General features: G+C 40.0%; 1 protein-coding gene across 18 annotated transcripts in view; it reads left to right on the plus strand.

Moving 5' to 3' along the window:
• The window catches only part of ASG3 (SNF2 domain-containing protein / helicase domain-containing protein), a 69696-nt gene that overhangs the window by 30264 nt on the left and 17635 nt on the right, over window positions 1-21797 (plus strand). For 8 of the 18 annotated variants that reach the window (XR_016080903.1, XR_016080901.1, XR_016080900.1 and 5 more), the window contains 6 exons: window positions 2701-2790; window positions 3290-3397; window positions 3500-3703; window positions 9832-9957; window positions 10032-10687; window positions 15912-16057. Coding sequence is in view for 5 of the 18 variants with exons in the window: in XM_088895830.1 (XP_088751956.1) it covers window positions 2701-2790; window positions 3290-3397; window positions 3500-3703; window positions 9832-9957; window positions 10032-10687; window positions 15912-16057 (1330 nt within the window). In the remaining 13 variants the exon portion in view is untranslated. Of the gene's footprint in view, window positions 1-2700; window positions 2791-3289; window positions 3398-3499; window positions 3704-9831; window positions 9958-10031; window positions 10688-15911; window positions 16058-17621; window positions 17695-21797 lie in introns of those variants that run through there. The other 10 variants (XR_016080904.1, XR_016080905.1, XR_016080910.1 and 7 more) reach the window with 7 other exon arrangements.

The raw sequence follows: 21797 nt of genomic DNA on the forward strand, positions 1-21797 counted from the left end.
AATTTAAAGGTCTTGTTAGAGAATTTTGGAAAGGTCTCTAACTTGAGATTAAATTGGAATAAAAGTTGTGTAGCTGGAATTAATAGGCAAGAAGCAGAGGTGGCATCTTTGGCTAGATCTCTAGGTTATGAGGTAAGTGATTGGCCTCTTAGGTATTTAGGCTTACCTTTGGGAGGAAACCTGAGGTTAGATAGCTTTTGGTACCCAGTTTTGGAAAGATTCTCAAAGAGACTAGCGGGTTGGAAAAGGAACTACATCTCTTTAGGGGATAGAATCATTCTAATTAAGTCAACACTAGCAAATTTGTAAGTGTATTTTTTGTCTACCTTCAAATTGCCTGTTAAGATTACAAACTAGGTTGAAAAAATAATGAGAGATTTTCTGTGGGAACCTGGAGATACTAAAAAGGATCATAGGGTAAAATGGGAAGTGGTGTCTAGAAAGAAAGACAAAGGGGGCTTAGGGATTGGAAATATTAGAATAAGAAACACAACTTTGTTAGGCAAATGGTTATGGATGTTTCCTAAGGAGTAAGAGAGTTTATGGCATAAGGTGATAAGAAGTATTCATGGAATGGCAGGAAATGGATGGGACGCTGACTCGACCCAAGGGCTTCACGCTTTTCCCCGTGGAAAGATATTGTTGGCATCTTACCCATCTTCTCTCCTTTTATTAGGTATGATGCTTGCGTGGGTAATAAGATTCTTTTTTGGGAGGACTTGTGGATTGGGGAATCTCCCCTTAAGGATAGATTCCCGAACCTATATTCCGGTATTCCTTTTCTTTGAAAAAGTTTCAATCTATCTCTTCTTTTCGTGTTTCTAGGGATTCTTGGGATTTGGGACTAAGGAGAGGTTTGAGGGACTCAAAAGTGGGTTTGGCAGATGATCTTTTTTCTCTTCTAAGCTCAATTTTTCTAGACCACTCTTCTCCTGACAGTAGAATTTGGACGGAAACTTATACAAGTAGTTTTTCTTGTTCTTTGTTTTTCAATGCTATGGTCCTTCCTTTTAACTCGGTTACCTCCTTTCCTGTTAAAGAAGTATGGAGCGCTCTAGTACCCCCAAAAGTAAGGGCTTTTTGTTGGGAAGTGGTTCTCCAAAAAACCAGTACCTTGGAAGTGCTTCAAAGAAAGAGACCAAATTGGTGCTTGTCCCCTCATGCTTGTAGCCTTTGCTTGAGGAATGGTGAGATGGTGAATCACCTATTAATTTCTTGTCCTTTTAGTGCTCTAATTTGGGATTGGTTCCCCTCTCTCTTTGGTTGTAGGTGGACTCCCCCCCACAAGCGTAGTGGAATTATTTGACCCTAGCTTTTTCTGACAACCAAAGAAGAAAGGAAGGGTGATGTGGAGAACAACGAGGGCAGCTATCTTGTGGGCAGTGTGGGAAGAGAGAAATAATAGGATTTTCCAAGGGAAAGAAAAACCAGCTCCTGAAGTTATTGAAGGGATCACCATCAAGGCAGTACATTGGCTGAAAACTCGACTTGTTCAAGGATGTCTCCATAGATGATTTGACTAGAGGCTGGAGTATTTTAGCAAGGTCTTCTACTTCATCACCTACAATACAAGCAATTTGGTCCCCTCCTTTGCAGTGTAATGTTAAACTGAACTTTGATGGCAGTTCTCTTGGGAACCCTGGACCTTCTGGAATAGGGGGTGTGTTTAGAGATGTGGAAGCAAAAATCCTAGCTATGTATTCTGGTCCAATAGGTTTGGGGGACTTGCTTAGAGCTGAAGTGTTGGTTCTCCTCCAGAGGCTCAGATTGGCCAAGCAATTGGGCTTTCGACAGTTAGAAGTGGAGGGAGATTCAAAATTAGTAGTAGGTTGGCTGCAATCAATAGTTTGGGAACGTGGTTCCTTAGACAACCTGTAAGGGAATTATTGAGCCTCACAAGGGAGCTGGGTGCACAAGTTTATTGGTCTAGGAGATCAGTAAATGCTTTAGCTGACAACCTAGCAAAGCAAGGTGTGAATCGGGAGGTTTGTTTTGGGCAGTGTTGTAAGTTATTTTTTTGTTCAGGGGTCACCTTTCACTTTAGAAGGTGACAGTTCTTCTTCTGGTTTTATCTAATGAAAGTTACCATTTCCTATAAAAAAATGTTGTTTGCAAGAAGCACTCTGGTACAAATACATGTTTGCTTTCACTTCCATATTTGCATTTAGGATATGCTTTATATGTTATGTTTATCAGTTTATATTTACTTTGAGACAATAGGCTTTTTAAAACATTAGTTTTCTTTTTAAATTCAAGTTTTCATGTATAAATAATAACTGTTTTATTTTTTATTTCGACTTTTTTCTGATTTTTTTATTATTTTCTTTTATTTTTTCGAAATTTTGCATTTCTTTTTGAAAAGCTGCATGCCTTGCCTTGCACCTTGTGCCTTGGGCATTAAAAAACCTTTGTGCTTTTCTTTCATGTTGCACTTTTAAAACACTTCCAACATACATCTTAGCATCTTGCTTGTTCACCATGTGACCTTTACAGTGAACCCTGAGCCTAGAGATTCATCTGAATTCCATAGGGAACTTGATGACTAGTCTCACTTTAGGGAAAAAGGAAGTTACCTTTCATTTAACTCTTGCCATTATTTTTACCTATCACATTTCTTGATTTTTATCGGACTTGAGTAAGATGTGCTAATTCTTTTTCTGCTTTTGGTTTATACTAATTATTTGTGTCATACTTGTTCAGGTAATTCAATTGCGGAAGGCATGTAGCCATCCTTACCTCTTTCCTGGTATTGAACCAGAACCATACAAGGAGGGTGAACATCTTGTACAGGTAGACATACCAGTATTATGGAAGACCTGTCTTATAAGGATTTTACTTAAAATGCCCAAAAGGAGAACAAATATGAAATCCTCCTAGAGGTAGGGAGAGAACATAGACTAAACATACTTACAAATAGCCTATGTTAGGGCAACCTAGAGCCATGTGGTAGCCCCAATATCTCTAATCTCCTGTGGAAGTGCTGATGTCTCTGATCTAATCAAGTTTTCACCCTTTCTGTTATGTTGATTTAGTTGAATGCAAGCTTTTCTCTAGATACCTAGAAAATGCAAAAAATAAAAAGGAAAGAAGAAATGTGGAAAAGCTTGTTGTAATTTGGGACGTATCATCCTTAACACATTTCTTTTATTTTCTTTTATTCCTTTTTTTGGAATAAAGAAAATATTATGTTGCATCTCTGAGTCTCTTGATTTTATAGATCTCCCTCTTGTTGTTCTATTATTTTATGTTAAACAAATTTAATCATGTACTCTATGTTTTATGTGCTCAGGCTAGTGGTAAACTTATAATTTTGGACAAACTGCTTCAGAAGCTGCATGCTTCTGGACACCGAGTTCTGCTATTTGCTCAGATGACTCATACACTTGATATTCTTCAGGTTTGGTTTTAACTTGAAATGCAACTGGCAACTGGCTAAGCTTAATTTGCCATTCATGTTAATTTTTTTTCCTGTACATTATGTATTTTCAATGGAATGTAGGATTTTCTGGAGTTACGAGGGTATACATATGAACGTCTTGATGGATCTATTAGGGCTGAGGAGCGCTTTGCAGCAATAAGAAGTTTTAGTCATCAATCAGTTAAAGACACATTTAATGCTCAAGCTGATCAACATGGTGCATTTGTTTTTATGATCTCAACAAGAGCAGGGGGAGTTGGTCTAAACCTTGTCGCTGCTGATACTGTGAGTCTGAACATTGATTATTTCCTTGGTGTATCCACTTGTGCAGTCAGCCTTAATTTATTGTTATTTGACTTATCATCATGGAATGTTTAACCGAGAACTTTTTGGAGGAACTGAAGGAAGATGAGTCGGGAAATGGGGATCTGTCCAACGTGAAAGTCCTGCAAAGATTTTAGAACCTAAGTTGCAAGAGGACAAAATATTGAAGGAAGTAGGGGATAATAGTGATAGGTGCAAAGAGGACTCGTTGGCTGAATTTGTTGGCAAGCTTGGATGCAAAATTAAGAACCCTAATGATTTGAAAACTTACTTAGGGAGAAAGAAGGAAGAAGGCAAAATTAGGAAGAGGAAGTTGAGTGAGGCTGAAAGATTAAAATTGGATGTTGAGGGAGACAAGGAATTCAATGAGAGGAAGGTAAGAAAAAGGGGGAACAAATAAGGGAGAGTGAACTAAGCAGGGGGAAGAAGCAATAGACTAGAAATGAAGTTGGTCAGTTGGAAAGTTAGAGGCTTGGGAAGTGCCAGAAAGAGAGCTTTAATTAAGGAAGCCTTAAGGAAAGAAAACCTTGATATAGTTATTATTCAGGAGACAAAGTTGTCAATGTTTGATGACAGTTGGGCAAGAAGCATATGGAAAGCAAGGGGTATAAGCTGGGCTATGACTCCATTATGGGGTTCGTTAGGTAGAATAGTGACACTTTGGAAGAATGGCTTGATGCAGGGGGTGGAAGAATTGATGGGAAAATTCATAATGTCAATAAAGTTTAGGCAACTGAATGATGGGTTTGAGTGGGTTCTAACAAATATATATGGCCCAAATGGATATAGGGAGAGGAAAGAAATGTAGGATGAAGTGGGGGATATCAGGGGACTTTGGGAGGGGCCTTGGTGTATTGGGGGACTTTAATGTGATAATGTTAGTTGAGGAGGCCAATAAAGAAAGGCCGAGAGTCACTACTAGTATGAGGAACTTCAGTGAGTTCATAAATGTTATGGGACTTAAGGAGTTGCCTTTTCTGCATAACAAGTTTACTTGGTCCAACCTACAGGCTAACCCGATCTGTTCTAAACTTGATAGATTTGTTTTCACAGTGGATTGGGAGGATCATTGGGGAGATTTGGTGTCAAAAGCTCTACCTAGAGTTACTTCTGATTATTGGCCTATTTCTCTATCTGAGGAGAACATGAGAGGGAGGGGTCCAACTCCATTTCGTTTTGAGAATATGTGGCTTTGTCACCCCAGTTCTAAGGATAAAGTTAAGGATTGGTGGGAGGAAAGCAACCCAAGGGTAGATTGGGAGGGAATGAAGTTCCACCAAAAATTGAAGGACCTGAAAGTGAAAATAAAGGAGTGGAACTTTCAACAGTTTGCGAGATTGGGGGAGAGAAAATAAGAGCTGATTAATCAGATTGAAGCCTTGGATGCCAAAGAAACTGAGGGTACCTTTGGGGTTGGTGACAAAGAGCATCATAGGTGGTCTTTATGGAGACTGTTGGAAGATATCTTGTTCAAAGAAGATATAAGTTGGAAACAAAAATCTAGACATAAGTGGATAAAGGAAGGGGATAGAAATACAAATTTTTTCCATGTGATAGCAAGTGGTAGAAGAAGAAAAAAATTTCATTTCAAAGCTAAAGGTAGATGGTGTAACAATAACCCAACAAAGTGAAATTGCTAGAACTTTTGTGGATCACTTCAAATCCATCTTTAGAAGACCTTTGATGGGGAGACTGAGGGTAGAGGGCTTAGAGTGGCCAAGGTTGATGGAAGATCATAAGATTTGGTTGGAAAGGAATTTTGAATTGGAAGAGTAAAGGAGGCAGTTTTCTCGATGGATAGAGCTAAAGCACCGGGACCGGATGGATTTACAAGAGCTTTCTATCAAGACTGTTGGGATGTTGTAAAAGAGGATTTATTGAGAGTCTTCAATGAATTTTTTGGGAGAGGGGTAATTAATCCTGGGCTGAACTGAACTTTTGTTGCCTTGATCCAAAAGAAAGCAGAGGCAAACCACCCAAAAGAATTCAGATCCATAAGCTTGGTTAATAGCTTATACAAAATCATTGCAAAGGTGTTATCTCAAAGAATCATATTTGGGCTTCCCTTTATCATCTCCTCAAACCAAGGAGCTTTTGTAAAAGACAACCAAATTATTGATCAGATTTTAATTGCGAATGAAAGTGTTGAGGATTTCAAAAGAAATGGGAAGAAGGGTATAGTTTGTAAACTGGATTTGGAGAAGGGCTACGATTTGGTGGAAGCCATGAAAAACTTTGGATTTTGGGAGAAATGGTGTAAATGGATTCGAGGCTACTCGAGGACTTGCCACTACTCGAGGACTTTGGATTTTGGGACTGTAGTTGATCACTTTCTAGCCATTAGAGGGATCAGGCAGGGTGACCCTCTATCCCTCTTTCCTTTTACCTTGGTAGCTGATGTGTTGGGGAGATTAATCTAAAAAGTAGATTCTAGGGACCTGGAGAGTGGGAAGGGAGAGTGCCTATCACACATTTGTAGTTTGCTGATGACACGATTATATTTTGCGAAGGAGGTGATCTTAGTTGGGTAAGGAATCTGAAGTTAGCGGTCCAACTCTTTGAGCAAATGCCAAATTTGAAGATCAATTTTGATAAGAGTTTTGTAGTAGGAGTGAATATGGATGCTAGGGAGATGTCAGATTGTGCAGCCATCTTGGGTTGTGAAGTGTCAAATTGGCCCATGAATTACTTGGCACCTTCCTCTGGGAGACAATCCGAGAAATGGCAATTTTTGGAAACAATGATGGAGAGAGTCACAAAGAGATTAGCTTCTTGGGAGAGGAACTGCCTTTCTTTGGGAGGGAGGATAACCCTAATCAAGTCAACCTTGGCCAACTTACCTATTTATTTTCTATCGGTATTCAAAATGCCAGTGTGGGTTTCCAAGAGCCTAGAGAAATTAATTAGAGATTTTTTTTATGGGAACTAAGGGAGGAAAGAAATGACCAGTCAATTGGGAAGTTGTAACTAGGCTTGGACTTTGGAGGATTAGAAATTGGAAATATTTAGAAAAGAAATGCGGGCTCTACTAGGGAAGTGGTTGTGGAGGCTACCAATAGAGAATGTTAGTTTATGGGCCAAGGTGATTTTAAGTATTCATGGGTTGATGGCTAAAGGTTGGGACGTGGGAGTGTTGGCTCGAGCTACCAGTGTTTCTCCTTGGAAGTCGATACATGCCATCCTACCTTCCTTTTATCAGGTATAACCTTTACTCTGGGAACTTGGTTAATTTCTGGGAACACGTGTGGGTGGGAGACATACCCTTGAAAGATTGCTTTCCTTCTGTCTTTGCTTTGTTTGTTTACAAGAATAAACCAGTTTCCACCTTCCTTTCTTCTCATGCTGGGGGTCTTGAGCTTGATTGGGATTTGGGTTTTAGAAGGGGAACCAGGGATTCAGATCTAAGCAACCTCTTGTCTCTTCTTCATATCTTACAAGGAGTTTGCTTGGACCCTTCATAGTTGGATTCACGCATTTGGATCCTCTCTTCTTCTGGTATTTTTTCTCGTGCTTCTTTCTTTAAAGCTTTAACAATGCCTATTGATAGTGTCGGGCAAACCTTTCCAGTTAAAGAAGTATGGGGTAAACCAGTTCCACCTATGGTTGGGGCTTTTTTTTGGGAAGCCTTCTTGGGAAGGATTAACACTGGTGATCTCCTTCAAAGAAAGAAGCCTTTTTGGTGCTTATCTCCTAATTGCTGTGTTCTTTGTAAAGCTGATGGTGAGTCCTGCTTTCACTTATTAATTTCCTGTCCACTTGTTTCTTTTATTTGGGAATGGTTTCTCTCTTTGTTTGGTTGCAGATGGATTCCTCCACTAGATGTTCAAAGCCTTTTTGGTCCTGCTACTGGTAGCTGTACAAAGAAGATGGGAAGGCTTTATGGAGAAGTACAAGGGCTGCAGTATGTTGGATAGTTTTGGGAGGAAAGAAATCAAAGAACATTTTGTTGATAAGGAAAAAGGTCCAGAGAGACAATAATTGAAGTAATTACGACAAGGGTAATACAATGGGTGAAGTCCCTGAAGTTATTTGATGACATACCACATCAGCTCAGTTGAACAATTGGAAGGAAGTGGTCTGTTCAGCTCCTGACAAGACTGTCCCTCAACCATTGTGGACTCCTCCAGTCTTGGCTTCATAAAGCTAAACTTCGATGGTAGCAGTGAAGGGAACCCTGTCCCTTCAGGCATTGGAGGGGTATTTAGGAATGAGGTGGGTATGGTTATTGCTATGTTTTTAGGCCCATTTGGGGAAGGAGACTCGCTTCGAGCTGAAGTTTTGACAGTCTTGGAAGGTGCCAAAAAGGCTAAGGAGCTTAACTTAAGGAGGTTAATTATTGAGGGAGACTCCAAGTTGGTAATAGAATGGCTACAAAAGGAGGAGAGTAGCATGTGGAGCTACCTGAGTGAAAAAAGAGTATTTAAGTGGTTAACTCGGGATATGGCAGTGAGATTACAGTGGGTAAAAGGTGTGCCAATTCCTTTGCGGATGCACTAGCCAAACAAGGGGTGGGAAGAAATCAGTTGTTCTAGGCCAATTTGTAATCTTTCATTTTCCCTGGGGGAGTTAAGAGAGTTTCTCTCCCCCTACCATTGTACTTTTCTTTCATCTTTCATTAATGAAATGACTTTGTTATTAATCAAAAAAAAAAAAAAGAAAATTGGTAGAGGTTTATTTTTTTATAGAAGTCTTTGATGTTTAATGAGGATCCAAATATTTTCAAAGGATAAATCAATATTAAAGTTGATGCTGTGTGAGGTGTTTGACACATCACTTTTAGATCCTAATTCAGATACTCTGGTGTGTCAACCTCCAATTGATAGTGGCATTGGGGGAGACTTGATTCTTCCTCAAATCGGAAGGAGTATGTTGAGAGATCCTCATGGCATTGAAAGCTTGGTTGTAGCTGCTGGAAAAGAGGGGGAGCAAGCTATGGGATCGTCCAAGTCAGTGAGCTTGCCAGTGATGGAGGAGGGTAGCCTTAAAGGCAGTGGGAATCAGATTCTTAGTCTTATTGAAAAGGAAGTTGAGCTGAACCCAGCATTGCTGATTCTGTGGCAGAAATCAATGGAGCAATTGAAGAAATTAAAGTGACAATCTTAGAATCTGAACTCAGTGTGTTGTTGGTGAATGAGGATACAACTGATGAGAGGGGTGCTGTTAAAGAGATGAATTTGGATGAGGGTGATGTTGTCTTTGATTCAGGACATTTTGTGGAAATTGCAGAAGGGAAATTCGGCAGAGACCTGGGTAGAGGGAGGGTTGAAGCTAGTAAGGATGATAAACCCGAAAAAAGAATAAATAGAAGCTTCAAACTCAGGGCAGCTGGTATATATGACTAAGGTTTTCTTTAGATTGAAGGAAGGGCTTTGTGGGTCAGGGCCTTGTAATAGATTCAAGAGGTAGTATAAGAGGAAAAGGGTGAAAGTTAAAGCAGGCTACCGTAAAGGGAAGGTGGATGGTTTTACACCTAAAGATGATTCTTTTGAAATGATTTTTGTGGGTTCAGCTTCAGATATTGAGAGAAAAGGTTCAGATAAGGAGGATGAAGGATTGGAGGTTCAAAAGAGTGATGATGATTAGATCCTTTATCAAACAAGGCTAGTTGAGAAGAAAATTGATTTGGAAAAAGTGGTAGAAGAAGAGTTGATTTGAGCCATTAGATGTTTATTTTTTTCTTTTGTCAACATTTATCCTTTCTGTCACACATAAACAATTTGTGTCAATGAGGTTTATTTGTTTTCCTTTTTTGTACATGCTTTGTAATTATAATTTGTAAAGTTTTATTGTTACTGATCTGACAATAAACAATCTTACTTTTTATCATTATCTATCTATTGTTGTACCGGATGGCTCTGATTGATAATACTGCAGCAAGGTTACCTCTTTGATATTTCTAATTGAATTTAGCATATTATTTAACCCTTTTCTTGTATGTTAGAGCATTACTCTTGATTTTAGTTCTCTCTGACATTTTATTCCCTGTTATTGTGTGTACAACATGCTATTGATTCAATTGTTTTGTTTCAGTTATGTTGCTTATGTTCATGGAAAATTTCTCACAATTACTTGTTTTAAAACATTTTTAGGTTATATTTTATGAGCAAGACTGGAATCCCCTAGTGGACAAGCAGGCTCTGCAGCGTGCTCACCGAATTGGTCAGATGAACCATGTCCTATCTATAAATCTAGTAACAGAGCGCACAGTGGAGGAGGTGAAGTAAACCTTGGTAAACCATGGGAAAATAAATTCGATTATTTGTTTTGAATCTTTGTACTTTTTATGTAGGTAATTATGAGGAGAGCAGAGAGAAAGTTGCAGCTCGTCCATAATGTGGTAGGAGATTATGACATGGACAAGGAAGGAAAAACAGTGGGAGTTGAAGCTGGTGATTTGCAGTCTGTCATATTTGGATTACATATGTTTGACCCTACAGATATCAATGTTGATAATTTAAAGGAGGTCAATACATCGGATTTGAGTACAATGGTTGAACAGGTGACTGAAATGCGCTATGAACCATTGGACAGTGATGGTAGGAAATTTGTAATCAATCCAATGGATCTTCTGAATGGGGCTGATTTTTCAATTAGAACCACTTCATCTATTGATTTTGATCCTGGGCTTGATGAGGCCTCGTATCTTTCATGGGTTGAAAAGTTTAAGGAAGCATCAAAGTTGATTGATTCTCCAACTATAGAGTTGCGAGCACAGAGAAACTTACCTGAAGAAAAACATATGAAGCTTGAAGCTGCAAGGAAGAAAGCTGAGGAAAAGAAGTTAGCCAAGTGGGAGGCACTTGGTTACCAATCACTAGCTGTCAAAGGTCCTGCTTGTCCTATGGTTGGTGACATTATGCCAGATTCAGGTTCTGTCCAATTTGTTTATGGAGATTGTACAGATCCATCAAAAGTGTGTCCGTCTGAGCCTGCAATAATATTTAGGTAATTTTCTTAGTTTTTATTTTATATAAGAAGGATGCACTTACATGATTTCTTGTTTTCTTTTGATAGTTTTTCGTCTTCCCCTTTTTATCCTATGTACTTTTTTTGAGAAAAAGTTAACTTTATTCAAGAAGAGAAAGGTACATGAGGAGATGTACACAGATCAAGACACTCAAAGAGTTACATAGGCAGAAAGTTATCACTGAATAAGAATTCCCTGTGAGCTCCAGATTTAGCTAGACTGTCAGCTTCAGAATTTAGCTCCATCGGAATCCAGCCCACATGTGCATTCAAGGAGGAGAGGACAACTCTCGCTTCAGCCAAGTAGTGAGCTAAGGCCCAAGGCCCACCACTATCAGGATTGGTGAGCCTGTTAATGGTGTTGGCTGAATCTCCTTTAATGGTAAGATTTGATAAGCCCATGTCTCTTGCAATCCTGATGCCAGTTAATGCTGCTAAGACTTCAGCCTTTGTTGAGGAAGCTATCCCAATCGGTCCACTAAAAGGCCAACTGATAGTACCATCTCTTCTTTGAATTACACCTCCAATACCAGCTGCACCTGGGTTTCCGAAGGCGCTCCCATCAAAGTACAGAGTTGTCTCCCCTTCCTCAGCAAATCTGAGACTGCGGGAAGTGTTGAGGTGTATGCGATTGGAGTGAAGAAAGCTTACAGCATTTCTTTGGAGGTCAGTAAATGTGACACCTCTGAAATAAACTGAGCTGGAAGTCCACAGGAAGCTATAACAGATTAGAGAAATAAGCTCCTCCCAGTTTTTTGTTCTGTTGTTAAACACCCGATTATTCCTCTCTTCCCAAATGTTCCAAAATATAGCATGTGCAACTGATTGCCATGAAGTTTTCCTTCTTTTGCTTTAACCTCTTCCTGTCCATTCCATTGTCCTAAACATTCAACCACATGTTCTGGGAAGACCCAACTATACTCAAACAAAGTTAGGAAAAAGTTCCAAAATTTTCTGGTTTCCTCACAGTGAAGTAGGATGTGGTTGGCAGATTCCCCGGTTTTAAGGCAGAAGCAACAGACATGAGGGGATAAATAAGATCTTCCATGGTTCTTTTTCTGAAGGAGATCATAGGTGTTGATTTTCTTTAAGCTGGCCTCCCACACAAAAAACAAACCCTGGAAAGGATATGGGTGCACCGAATTCTCTTGTAGGGGTACTGATCAGTGGTTTGTTCTTCCCTCACTAAAGCCTTGAAGCAAGATTTGGTTGAAAACTTACCAGAAGGGTGAAGGGTCCAGACACGAAGGTCAGGGGAATTTTGGAAGAGGTATACCTTTCTCAGGGTGCGCAAGAAGTTAGTGATTTCACTAAGTTCCAGGTCCCTTAGTGGTCTCCTAAGAGTAGGTTCTAGTTGAAATGAGAGGGGGGGGGGGGGGGGGGGGGAAGAGGGTAAAACCTAGGATATGAGAGCTTCTTGGTTTGTGAAAGGCTGAAAAGGCGAGGGAAGGAGTTGGCCAAGGTTGAGTTGCCCCACCAAAGATCAGTCCAGAACTTAATTCTATCACCCTTGCCCACCTTATATCTAATAAAAGAGATGAAGAAAGTGTCAGTCGAGGTTATACCTTTCCAAGGGTGAGTGTCTTTGACCCGGTTCAAGTGAAGGTTGCTATCCTAACCGTTGATGTGCTTCCCGTATTTGTTAGTGATTACAACAGTCCATAGAGCACTTGGTTCTAGGGGGAATCAACACAACCATTTACTGAGGAGAGCTGTGTTTCTTTCTTTCAAGTGGCCAATTCCCAACCCACCACCCTCGTTTGGTTTGCAGGCCTGAGCCCAACTCACAAGGTGAGAGCCCCTTTCCCCGCCTCCCTCCCAAATAAAATTTCTCTGAAGCTTTTCCAACTAAATGGCTATCTTGTTTGGCAAGCTGAAAATAGAAAGGTAGTAGGTGGGTAGGTTTGCCAAAGATGCTCTAATGAGAGTGAGTCTCCCCCCTTTGGACAGATAGTTTCTTTTCCACGTGGCTAACTTTTTCTCACATTTTTCTAGAACTGGTTCCCAAAAACGTTGACTTCTTGGATTCCCTCCAAGAGGCATCCCAAGTAGAAGAATGGGAGATTCTCTGCTTTGCATCCCAAGATCTCTGTGAAAGTATTCAGGGAGTGTGCACCGACTAGATTTAGGCCAACAATATTGCTCTTAGAGAAGTTGACTTGCAGTCCAGAAATCCATTCAAAGCAGGTGATGACCCTTTTCAGATTTGAAACAATTGCCTCATCAGCCTCTAAGAAGAGAATAGTGTCGTTGACAAACTGGAGATGTGAAATCTGAGTGGCTTCCCGTCCAACTTCAAAACCTCTCAACAGATCCAAAGAAATAGCCTTATTCACCAGTTGGCTAAAAATTTCTGTGACAAGAGTAAAAGCAATGGGGAGAGGGGGCAACCTTGTCTTAAACCCCAGCTGGCATTAAAATATCCTTTCGGTTGCCCGTTAATTAGTAATGAGAACCAAGTGGAACTTATACACCCCTCAACCCACTAAATCCACTTTCTGCCAAAACCCATTAGCCTCATAGTTTCCATGAGACACTCCCCATCTACTTTGTCGATTGTCGTATGCTTTTTCCAAGTCGAACTTCATGATTACACCAGGTTTTCCATTCAGCTTCCTCTCTTCTACACATTCGTTTGCTATCAGGATGCTGTCAACAATTTGTTGCCCTTTGACAAATGCAAACTGATTTGGGGAAATGATTTCACCTAAAACTTTCTTTAGTCTTTCAGCTAGAAACTTTGCTAAAATTTTGTACACACTCCCAATCAAGCTGATAGGCCTAAAATCTTTTACTTCTAAAGTACCCTCTCTCTTGGGAATCAAACATATGAAGTTAGAGTTATTTCCTTTGTTGACAATGGCCGAATGATAGATGTCATTGAACACCTGTCTCAAATCTGACTTGATAAAACTCCAACAAATCTGATAAAAGAAAATAGGGAATCCATTAGGGCCAGGGGCTTTGTCTCCATCCATGCTAAAAAATGCATTCTTCACTTCTTGTTCTTGAAATTTTCTTTCTAACCACAGTCTGTTCTCCTCCGACAACTTGAGACCTTTCCAAAGGCTTCATGAGAGTTTTCTGCTTTCTTTCTTTGAGTAAAGGTCTTTGAAAAAGTATAGGAAAGCTTTAGAGATTTCCTCAGGATCCTCCATTTCTCGTTGCCCGACTTTTAATTTTGTTATAAGGTTTCTTTTCCGTCTACCAAATGCATAGATGTGAAAGAACCTAGAGTTATTATCCCCCTCCTTTAACCATCTGATCCTAGATCTTTGTCTCCAGTAAACTTCTTCTCTCCTTGCCACCTTTTCCCATTCTTGTCTTAGCCCAGGCCCAGATCTTTTCCTTCTTTCATTCTCATCTAGTTGGCCAATTTGCTCCTTTTGGTCTAATTCATCCAGCTCAGATAGGAGTGCTGATTTTTCTTCCTTGAAGGCTTTAAATTCCTCTTTGGCCCATCCTTTTAACTTCCTTTTTACAAATTTTAATTTTTCCAAGAATCTATAACCTGGCCAACCTTCTGTCCAGAATTTTTCCAGCCTAAAAGGGGTTTTCCCTCTAACCACCAAATCTGTACTCAGGGTGATGGGCCAGTGGTCAGAAGTGCAGCGGGAACGAATCTCCTGAAAGGTCAGGGGGAAGTGGTCTTCCCAATCTGATGTAATTAAAAATCTGTCAAGCCTACAACTTAAGGCATTCTCCTGCATGTTGGACCAGGTAAAATTACCATTCCTTAGGGGGAGGTCGTGCAGCCTATGTCTGGAAATGAATTTGGAGAACTCCCTCATACTTCTATTTACCCTCTTCTCATTGGAGTGTTCATGACTGAATCTCGTGACATTGAAGTTTCCTCTCACGCACAAGGGAAATTCATCATGTTCATGCAAGGAATCCGTCTCTTCCCAAAATCTACTCCTATTCGATGGAGCATTAGGGCCATAAACTGTTGTTAGAATCCAAGTGAAATTGTCTGCCTTGTTTGTGAAAAGTATTGAAATGGAGAATTCACCTCTGTCAACTTCCACTCCTATAACCACGTCTTCTCTCCACACTACAAGGATCCCTCCTGAAGTGCCTATGGCACTTCTTCTTGCCTTTCTTGTTGCATCCACTCTTATCTAAACTTCATCCATTGACATTAGGTGTATAAGAAACAAATAAATCAAGGCGATGTTTCGTATTGTGGTGTGTTGTGTGTCCATTGTTTTTATGCACCGGAAATTGGGAAAAAATGTTGCGGGCACAAAGTGCAATGCAACAATTGTTTATTGTGTTTTATTGCACATAAGCGCCATTGGGCACCACATAGGAAAAACTGAAACACAACAATGAAAATGTCAAAATGATGATGTTTCTTCTAAAAGTGAGTTTGACATAACCCGATATAAGAAAAAACACAAAATTTCTTGTTGCCTTAAAGAAAGTCTAATATATACTTTGTTTGGTAAACATATCTTTTGTTAACTTAAGGATAGTCTTTAACTTGTCAGATCTCTGACCTCAAACTTTTATCTAGAAAGTCCTTAAGCTTTTGAATGGCTGGTGCATTGTCAGTGGTCACTACATATTATCTACATTTATACTATATAAAGTGGATACTTTCCTTAGTTTTGGTGCAGGTCATAAAAGGTAAATTTGATTATATAGTGTTAACTTATATATCTTTACCTTTGCACACATGCATAGCATGTGCCCATAAACTAATGCTATGCAAATGGTATAAATGTTGCTGTACCCACATAGAATCCTAGTGCATTGTAGTTCTGGGGGCTGAATTGGTAGTACTGATTAGTGTTTACCAATGATGTGGTTGTTGTTGACACTGAATTGGTAAGTGGTAACACTGATTAGCATTAGGGCCTACTTTGGGATTTCCTTTTTTTCTATCCATTGTGCATGTTGAAGCTCCACGATAGTTTTGACATTTTCATCATACTCATTAGTTAGATTTGGATTTCTTGCAATTGCTTCAGTTTATGAATAATACTATAAGAGGGACTAAGCTGAAACTTCTGTTAGGTTTCTGGAATTAAGAGTCTGAATTTAATGTAAGAGTTATAAAACAATTTTTATGTGATTGATTCAATCGCTAGTGACAGTTGATCAATCTGCTTGTGCTTATCTAAGTATAAATATTTTAATCCTTCTTTGTTGGTTAATGCATAGTTTATGTTAAGTTTGATATGCCATGCCTTGGCAGTTGTATAGATAACTCTGGTAATTGGGGCCATGGAGGAATGTTTGATGCACTAGAAAAACTTTCAGCAAGTATTCCTGATGCTTATCGGCGTGCTTTCGAATTTGGGGACCTTCATTTGGGTGATCTCCATCTTATAAAACTCAATGGTTAGCTTTTATATCAGATCTTTCCTTCTTTACCTTTTCTTTCTCAGTTATTGTTTTCATTCATGCTATACAATTGCCTTTACCATGTAACAACTAGATAATAAGATGTTTTACTTTATCCCAAAATTCCAGAGTTTTATTAGTTGGTAAGTTCTTTTGTCTAAAACCATGGGTTTATATATATTGGGCCTAGCCCCTGCTAGCCATCCTCTGTTTTTACAAATTCCCAGTGTAGGAAATCAAACCCCAAAAAGGTTGAGATCTGGTTACTCCTTGTTTTGCTAAGCTATCTTTCAAATTGTTGGCAGATCTAGGAATCCTATGGAAGCTTGCATTCTGTTTTTTCTGCCAGGTGTTTGATTTCTCTCGTAACATGTCTCTGTGTTCAAGAGCCTGTGCATCTTCCTTTTGGCCATCTCACTACCATATGAGAGTTCACTTTCACCAGCAAGCACCTGGGAGTCACTTCTTTAGCCTGTCTAAAGCTTTGTAAAATTGCAGTAATTCTTCCCTTCTTGAGTACTCAAGTCCAATGGGTTCAGAATAGAAAGCAATTATCTCCCCTGTGCTGTTTCTAAAAACATCCCTCAAGACCAATTCTGCCAGGGTTCACCAAACTACAAGCATCAAAATTTCGTTTGTAGATGTTGGGAGAAGGAGAGTGCTACAAGGAGTATGAAATATTCCTAGTTGAAGTGTAATCTGCCACATTCCTCCAATTTGTTATTAGTATCATCTGCAATAAATGGAATGAAGGCATCTATGGTCTTCACCGAATGTGCCACTGTAATAAGAATGTTTTGAACTATAGCTTCCTTTGGTTTTCTCTCTGAAGATTCTAACATTCCTTCTTCCAAAATACCCCACAACATAGCTGCTATTGTGCGTCTACATGATAATTTCCCCCTTTCTTGATGGAGAGAAAGTACTACATATGTATTCCACATTTCCTAGAGAGGTCCACTTGGATCCTGTTAAATGCTACTGTTTTTTTTGTATTTATGTGCCACAGGAGCATTACTATCTTTTCCAATTGAATCTTCTCTCCTCTCACTTTCTAACATATTCTAGCAATAAAACATGGTATCAGAGCGTCGTTTTTGGGCCTGAGGACTGTTCGATCAAAGTTTCTTCTTTTTTTTGGAATTGAACTTAGAACAACCTAGTGGAAAGTGCATCGGCTGATCTGAAAAGGGGTTTCTTCGCAGTTTTTTTCTTGGTCATGTGCCAAGAAATCACTTGTGAGTGAGGCGTTTAGATGCTGTGAAGCTTTTTGCAGTTTTTCTTACTTCAATGTGGATCATGTGATCCTCTTGTACCCAGGTAGGTGGGTTGTCTAGGTCTGGATGACCTGTATCTTCTGTAACAGAAGTGTCTCATATTGTTTCTGGTGATTACTATGACTGTGTGGCCAAAAGTATGGTGGAGTGATATTCGTAGATTCTGTCTAGACCTAGAATAACCTTTTTTTTGCTACTGGAACTGTTTCTGTAGTGTGATAGTGCTGATTTTTGTGAGATTAAGTATCCTTGTGACTGTTTCTCCCTGTTCTTTGTGGCTGCAGAGTGAAAGCAGACCTTTCTTTCTTATCTTCTGAGGATTCAGCTGTCTCTGGTGTGTCCTCTAGCCAAAGTGTGGTGAGTGGGGGATTTGATATGAATTTTGTATGGCTGTAATTCCCTTTGATGGACTCAATTACCTAGAATGGTCAAGGGGAACTAAACTCTACCTAATTGCAAGGGGAAAGATATATTACATTAAAGAACCAAAGTCTGGGAGTGTAAACCATGACAAATGGGATCAAGAAAACAATATGGTGATGTTGTAGTTGTTATTGTCCATGCTACCTCAGGTGAGAAGACCTTCATTAGCAGTGCCCTTCATTGGTCTCAGATACTCCCAACCAGCCAGAGTTATATTTATATTGAGTTTCCTAAAAGAGAAGTTATAGTTTTGTCCAGTAACCAAAACAAATTAATAGAGTAGAAATCACTGATTGCAGTTTTAGATAAATTCCTTGTGAAGAGGAGTAGGATGTCAACCAGAATCGAATTGGTTCTGGCCACCAACCTCTCTTTGTATTATATACTCAACTTAAAAGAGTAAGAGATTACAAGAATGCCCTTAGTAGGGCGGCTACTTAAGTAGCTAAATAGTTACAACTTAAAAACATAAACTAATGGGCCTAAAGCCCAACAGCTTCCTAACTTAACAACTTAAGAATAAGAAATAAATAACTGGGCCCAATAACTAGAAATCGGCCCAACTCAACACTCCCCCTCAAGTTGGGAGTAAATGTCACACATTCCCAACTTGCGTAGATCATTCTCCAGCTTGTTTCTTGCAACACCTTTTGTAAGAACATCATCAAGCTGTAGATCAGAAGCAATGTATGGGAGACAAACTTCCCCAGAAGTCACCCTTTCTCTGATGAAGTGTCTATCCACTTCAATGTGCTTTGTCCGGTCATGCTGAATTGGGTTATGGGCAATTTTAAGTGCTGCTTGATTATCACAATACAACATCATAGGTTCTTCTGCCTTTACACCAATCTCTCATAACAAGGAACGGGTCTAGAGAAGTTCTGAAACTCCATGTGCCATGGCCCTGTATTCTGCTTCTGCACTTGATCTTGCCACCATTGTCTGTTTCTTACTTTTCCATGAGACAAGGTTACCCCCAACAAGGGTGCATACTCCTGAAGTAGATCTCCTGTCATCAAGGCATCCTGCCCAATCAACATCTGTATAAGCCTCTAGCTTCAACTGTCAGTGATCAGCAAATAGTATGCCTCTGCTTGGGTGGCCCTTTAGATAAGCAAGAATCCTGTCAACAGCCTCCCAATGCTGGACTCGTGGGGCATGCATGTATTGACTCACCACACTCACTGCATAGGCGATGTCTGGTCTTGTCATACACAAATACAGAAACCACCCCACAAGTCTCTAATATCTCCCAACGTCCTTTAACAGCTCACCTTCTGATGCATTAATTCTGTGATTCTGATCAATAGGAGTACTGACTGCCTTTGTTCCAAGCTTCCCTGTTTCTTGCAGAAGATCCAAAACATACTTTCTCTGAGAAACGAAGATTCCATGTTTTGATCTTGCAACTTCAATGCCCAAGAAGTACTTAACCTCTCCAAGATCCTTAATTTCAAATTCCCTATGTAGATTCTTCTGCAAACTGTCAATCTCACTTAGGTCATTCCTTGTGACAACAATATCATCCACATAAACAATTAGGACTGACACCAAGGATCCCCTCCGCTTCACAAACAAGGTATGGTCAGACTGAGTCTGAGAGTAGCCAAAAGCAACCAAGGCCTTCCTAAACCTGTCAAACCATGCTTTGGGTGACTGCTTTAAACCATAAAGTGACTTCTTAAGTTTGCATACGTTTCCCTTTTCAACATCACTGTAGAAACCAGCAGGAAGATCTATATACACTTCCTCTTGCAGATCTCCATTTAGGAAATGATTCTTCACATCAAGTTGAAACAGGGGCCAAAAGTATGTGGCAACAAGAGAAAGAAGTATCCAAACAGAAGTCATCTTTGCAACTGGTGCAAAGGTCTCTAATTTATCATTCCCATAGGTTTGTGTGTACCCTTTTGCAACAAGTCTAGCCTTATACCTTTCTATACTTCCATTTGCCTTATATTTGACTATGTAAACCCATCTGCATCCAACAGTCTCCTTGCCCTCAAGTAGATCCACAATCTTCCATGTTTGATTCTTAATTAAGACTTTCATCTCTTCCTGCATAGATGTCTTCCACTTAGGTTTGGAGAGAGCCTCAATGACACCCTTGGGTATAGACACAGAGTCAAGAGAGGAAAGGAAAGCACGGTAGGAAGGAGAAAGTCCACTTAGGATAAATATTGTGAAATACAATGAGCAATACACCTTCTCTTCCCTTTTCTGAGAGCAATAGGAAGGTCCAGATTATCTGTAATGGGATTAGTAGAATCAATGGGAACTGAAACAGTAGAGGGATCAAGAGGAATACCTGAATTCGTGTCAGCTGAATCTGGAGTCTCCAAGGAACCGACAGGAAGTGATGTGAGTTTTGCTGTAGTGGGATCAACCTCCTTGTGAAGTCTCTGTCGTGAGTAACGTTGAGAAGCAGGACGCAAGGGAGGTGGTAAGGTAGGTGATATAGGAGGATTAGACACAGGAGTGGACACAGGAATTGGAACTGGAAGAGGGATAGACTGCTCACTCACTTCCCCAAAACATTCCCCTTGAGAAGGATTCTTCGAGAAGAAGGATGTGGACTCAAAAAAGGTGGCATCCATAGTAAAATACCGACTCCCAGAGATTGGATCATAGCAGCAATACCCTTTTTGGTTTTCTGCATATCCAAGGAAGACACACTTCTTTGCCTTCGGATCAAGCTTTGAATGATGAGGACCAAGAATATATGCAAAGCAAACACATCCAAACACTCTGAGAGGAATATAGAACATCTCCCTCTCAGGAAAAAGGAGACCGAATGGGGTGCTGAATCCAAGTATTACGGGAGGGCACCCTGTTAATCAAAAAGACTGTTGTGAGAATTGCATCACCCCAAAAACGAATCGGAACTGTAGATGTGATCATCATGTTGCAATCTCAACAATGTGCCTGTTCTTCCTTTCTGCAACACCATTCTGCTGTGGACTGTAGGAACAACTGCTCTGATGGACAACACCATATTTTAATAGATACGAACCAAGATGTTTTTCAAAATATTCCCTGGCATTGTCTGATCTGAACACCTTTATTTGTATCCCAAACTGTGTTAGCACTATCTGATGAAATTGCCTTACCAAGGATGGTACCTCATCTCAGGATCTCATTAAGTAAATCCAAGAATATTGAGATAACACAAATAAGAGAAAATATTGATAACCACCCATAGAAGGAACATGATAAGGTCCCCACACATCAGAATGAATAACATTAAAAGGAGATGAACATCTTTTATTACTAGTTTAAAGGAATGTCTACAATGTTTTCCAAGTTGACAACCTTCACACTCCAGACTTGACAAATTAATAGACTCAAAAAGCTTTGGAAACAAGAAACTCAAAGAAGAAAAAGACAGATGACCTAAACGATTATGCCAAAGCATAATTTGACTCATAGACCCTGACTCACTATCCCTGCTGACATGATGACCCTGATGAGGAGGAAGCACATCTAGGAAGTAGATTCCATTCACTTCACGACCACTCCCAATTGTCCTCTTTGAATCCAGATCCTGCAAAATACAATGACTAGGAGAAAAATTTATTGAGCAGTTTAGGTTCATGTGAACTACCTGTGTGAGCAAAGGAAGTAGAGTGTGCTCCACCAAAACCACATTTACCTGGCTGTCCACCTGTTACTGAATTAGAACTGATTGTATCTCGCTGATTTAGGAACTGCCCATGTCTCTCAAGTTCGGCCCTCATTGCAGCAGCTACAATAGACTTTGGAGTAGCTGCAATGGGAGGGGCCGGTATGTCACCAGTGACTGCCATGTGAGCATTTCCCTTCTTGTTTTTGAGTCTATTCGACACCAGATGAGGATGAAGCTTCTAGCAAGTATCTCTTGTGTGTTTAGGCTTCAAAAACCCTATACTTCTCTAGGAGCTTCTGATAGGCAGCTGCATCCTTAGTGGTTTCCCAAACAACTGTCTCCAGATGGCCAATCTCCTGCCACTGCGTTTTAAGGGCTGAAAAGAAAACAGCAATAGGTGTATCTCCCTGCC

Source organism: Nelumbo nucifera, chromosome 1 (assembly GCF_055504915.1).
Source record: "Nelumbo nucifera cultivar China Antique chromosome 1, China Antique-T2T, whole genome shotgun sequence".
Taxonomy (NCBI): domain Eukaryota; kingdom Viridiplantae; phylum Streptophyta; class Magnoliopsida; order Proteales; family Nelumbonaceae; genus Nelumbo; species Nelumbo nucifera.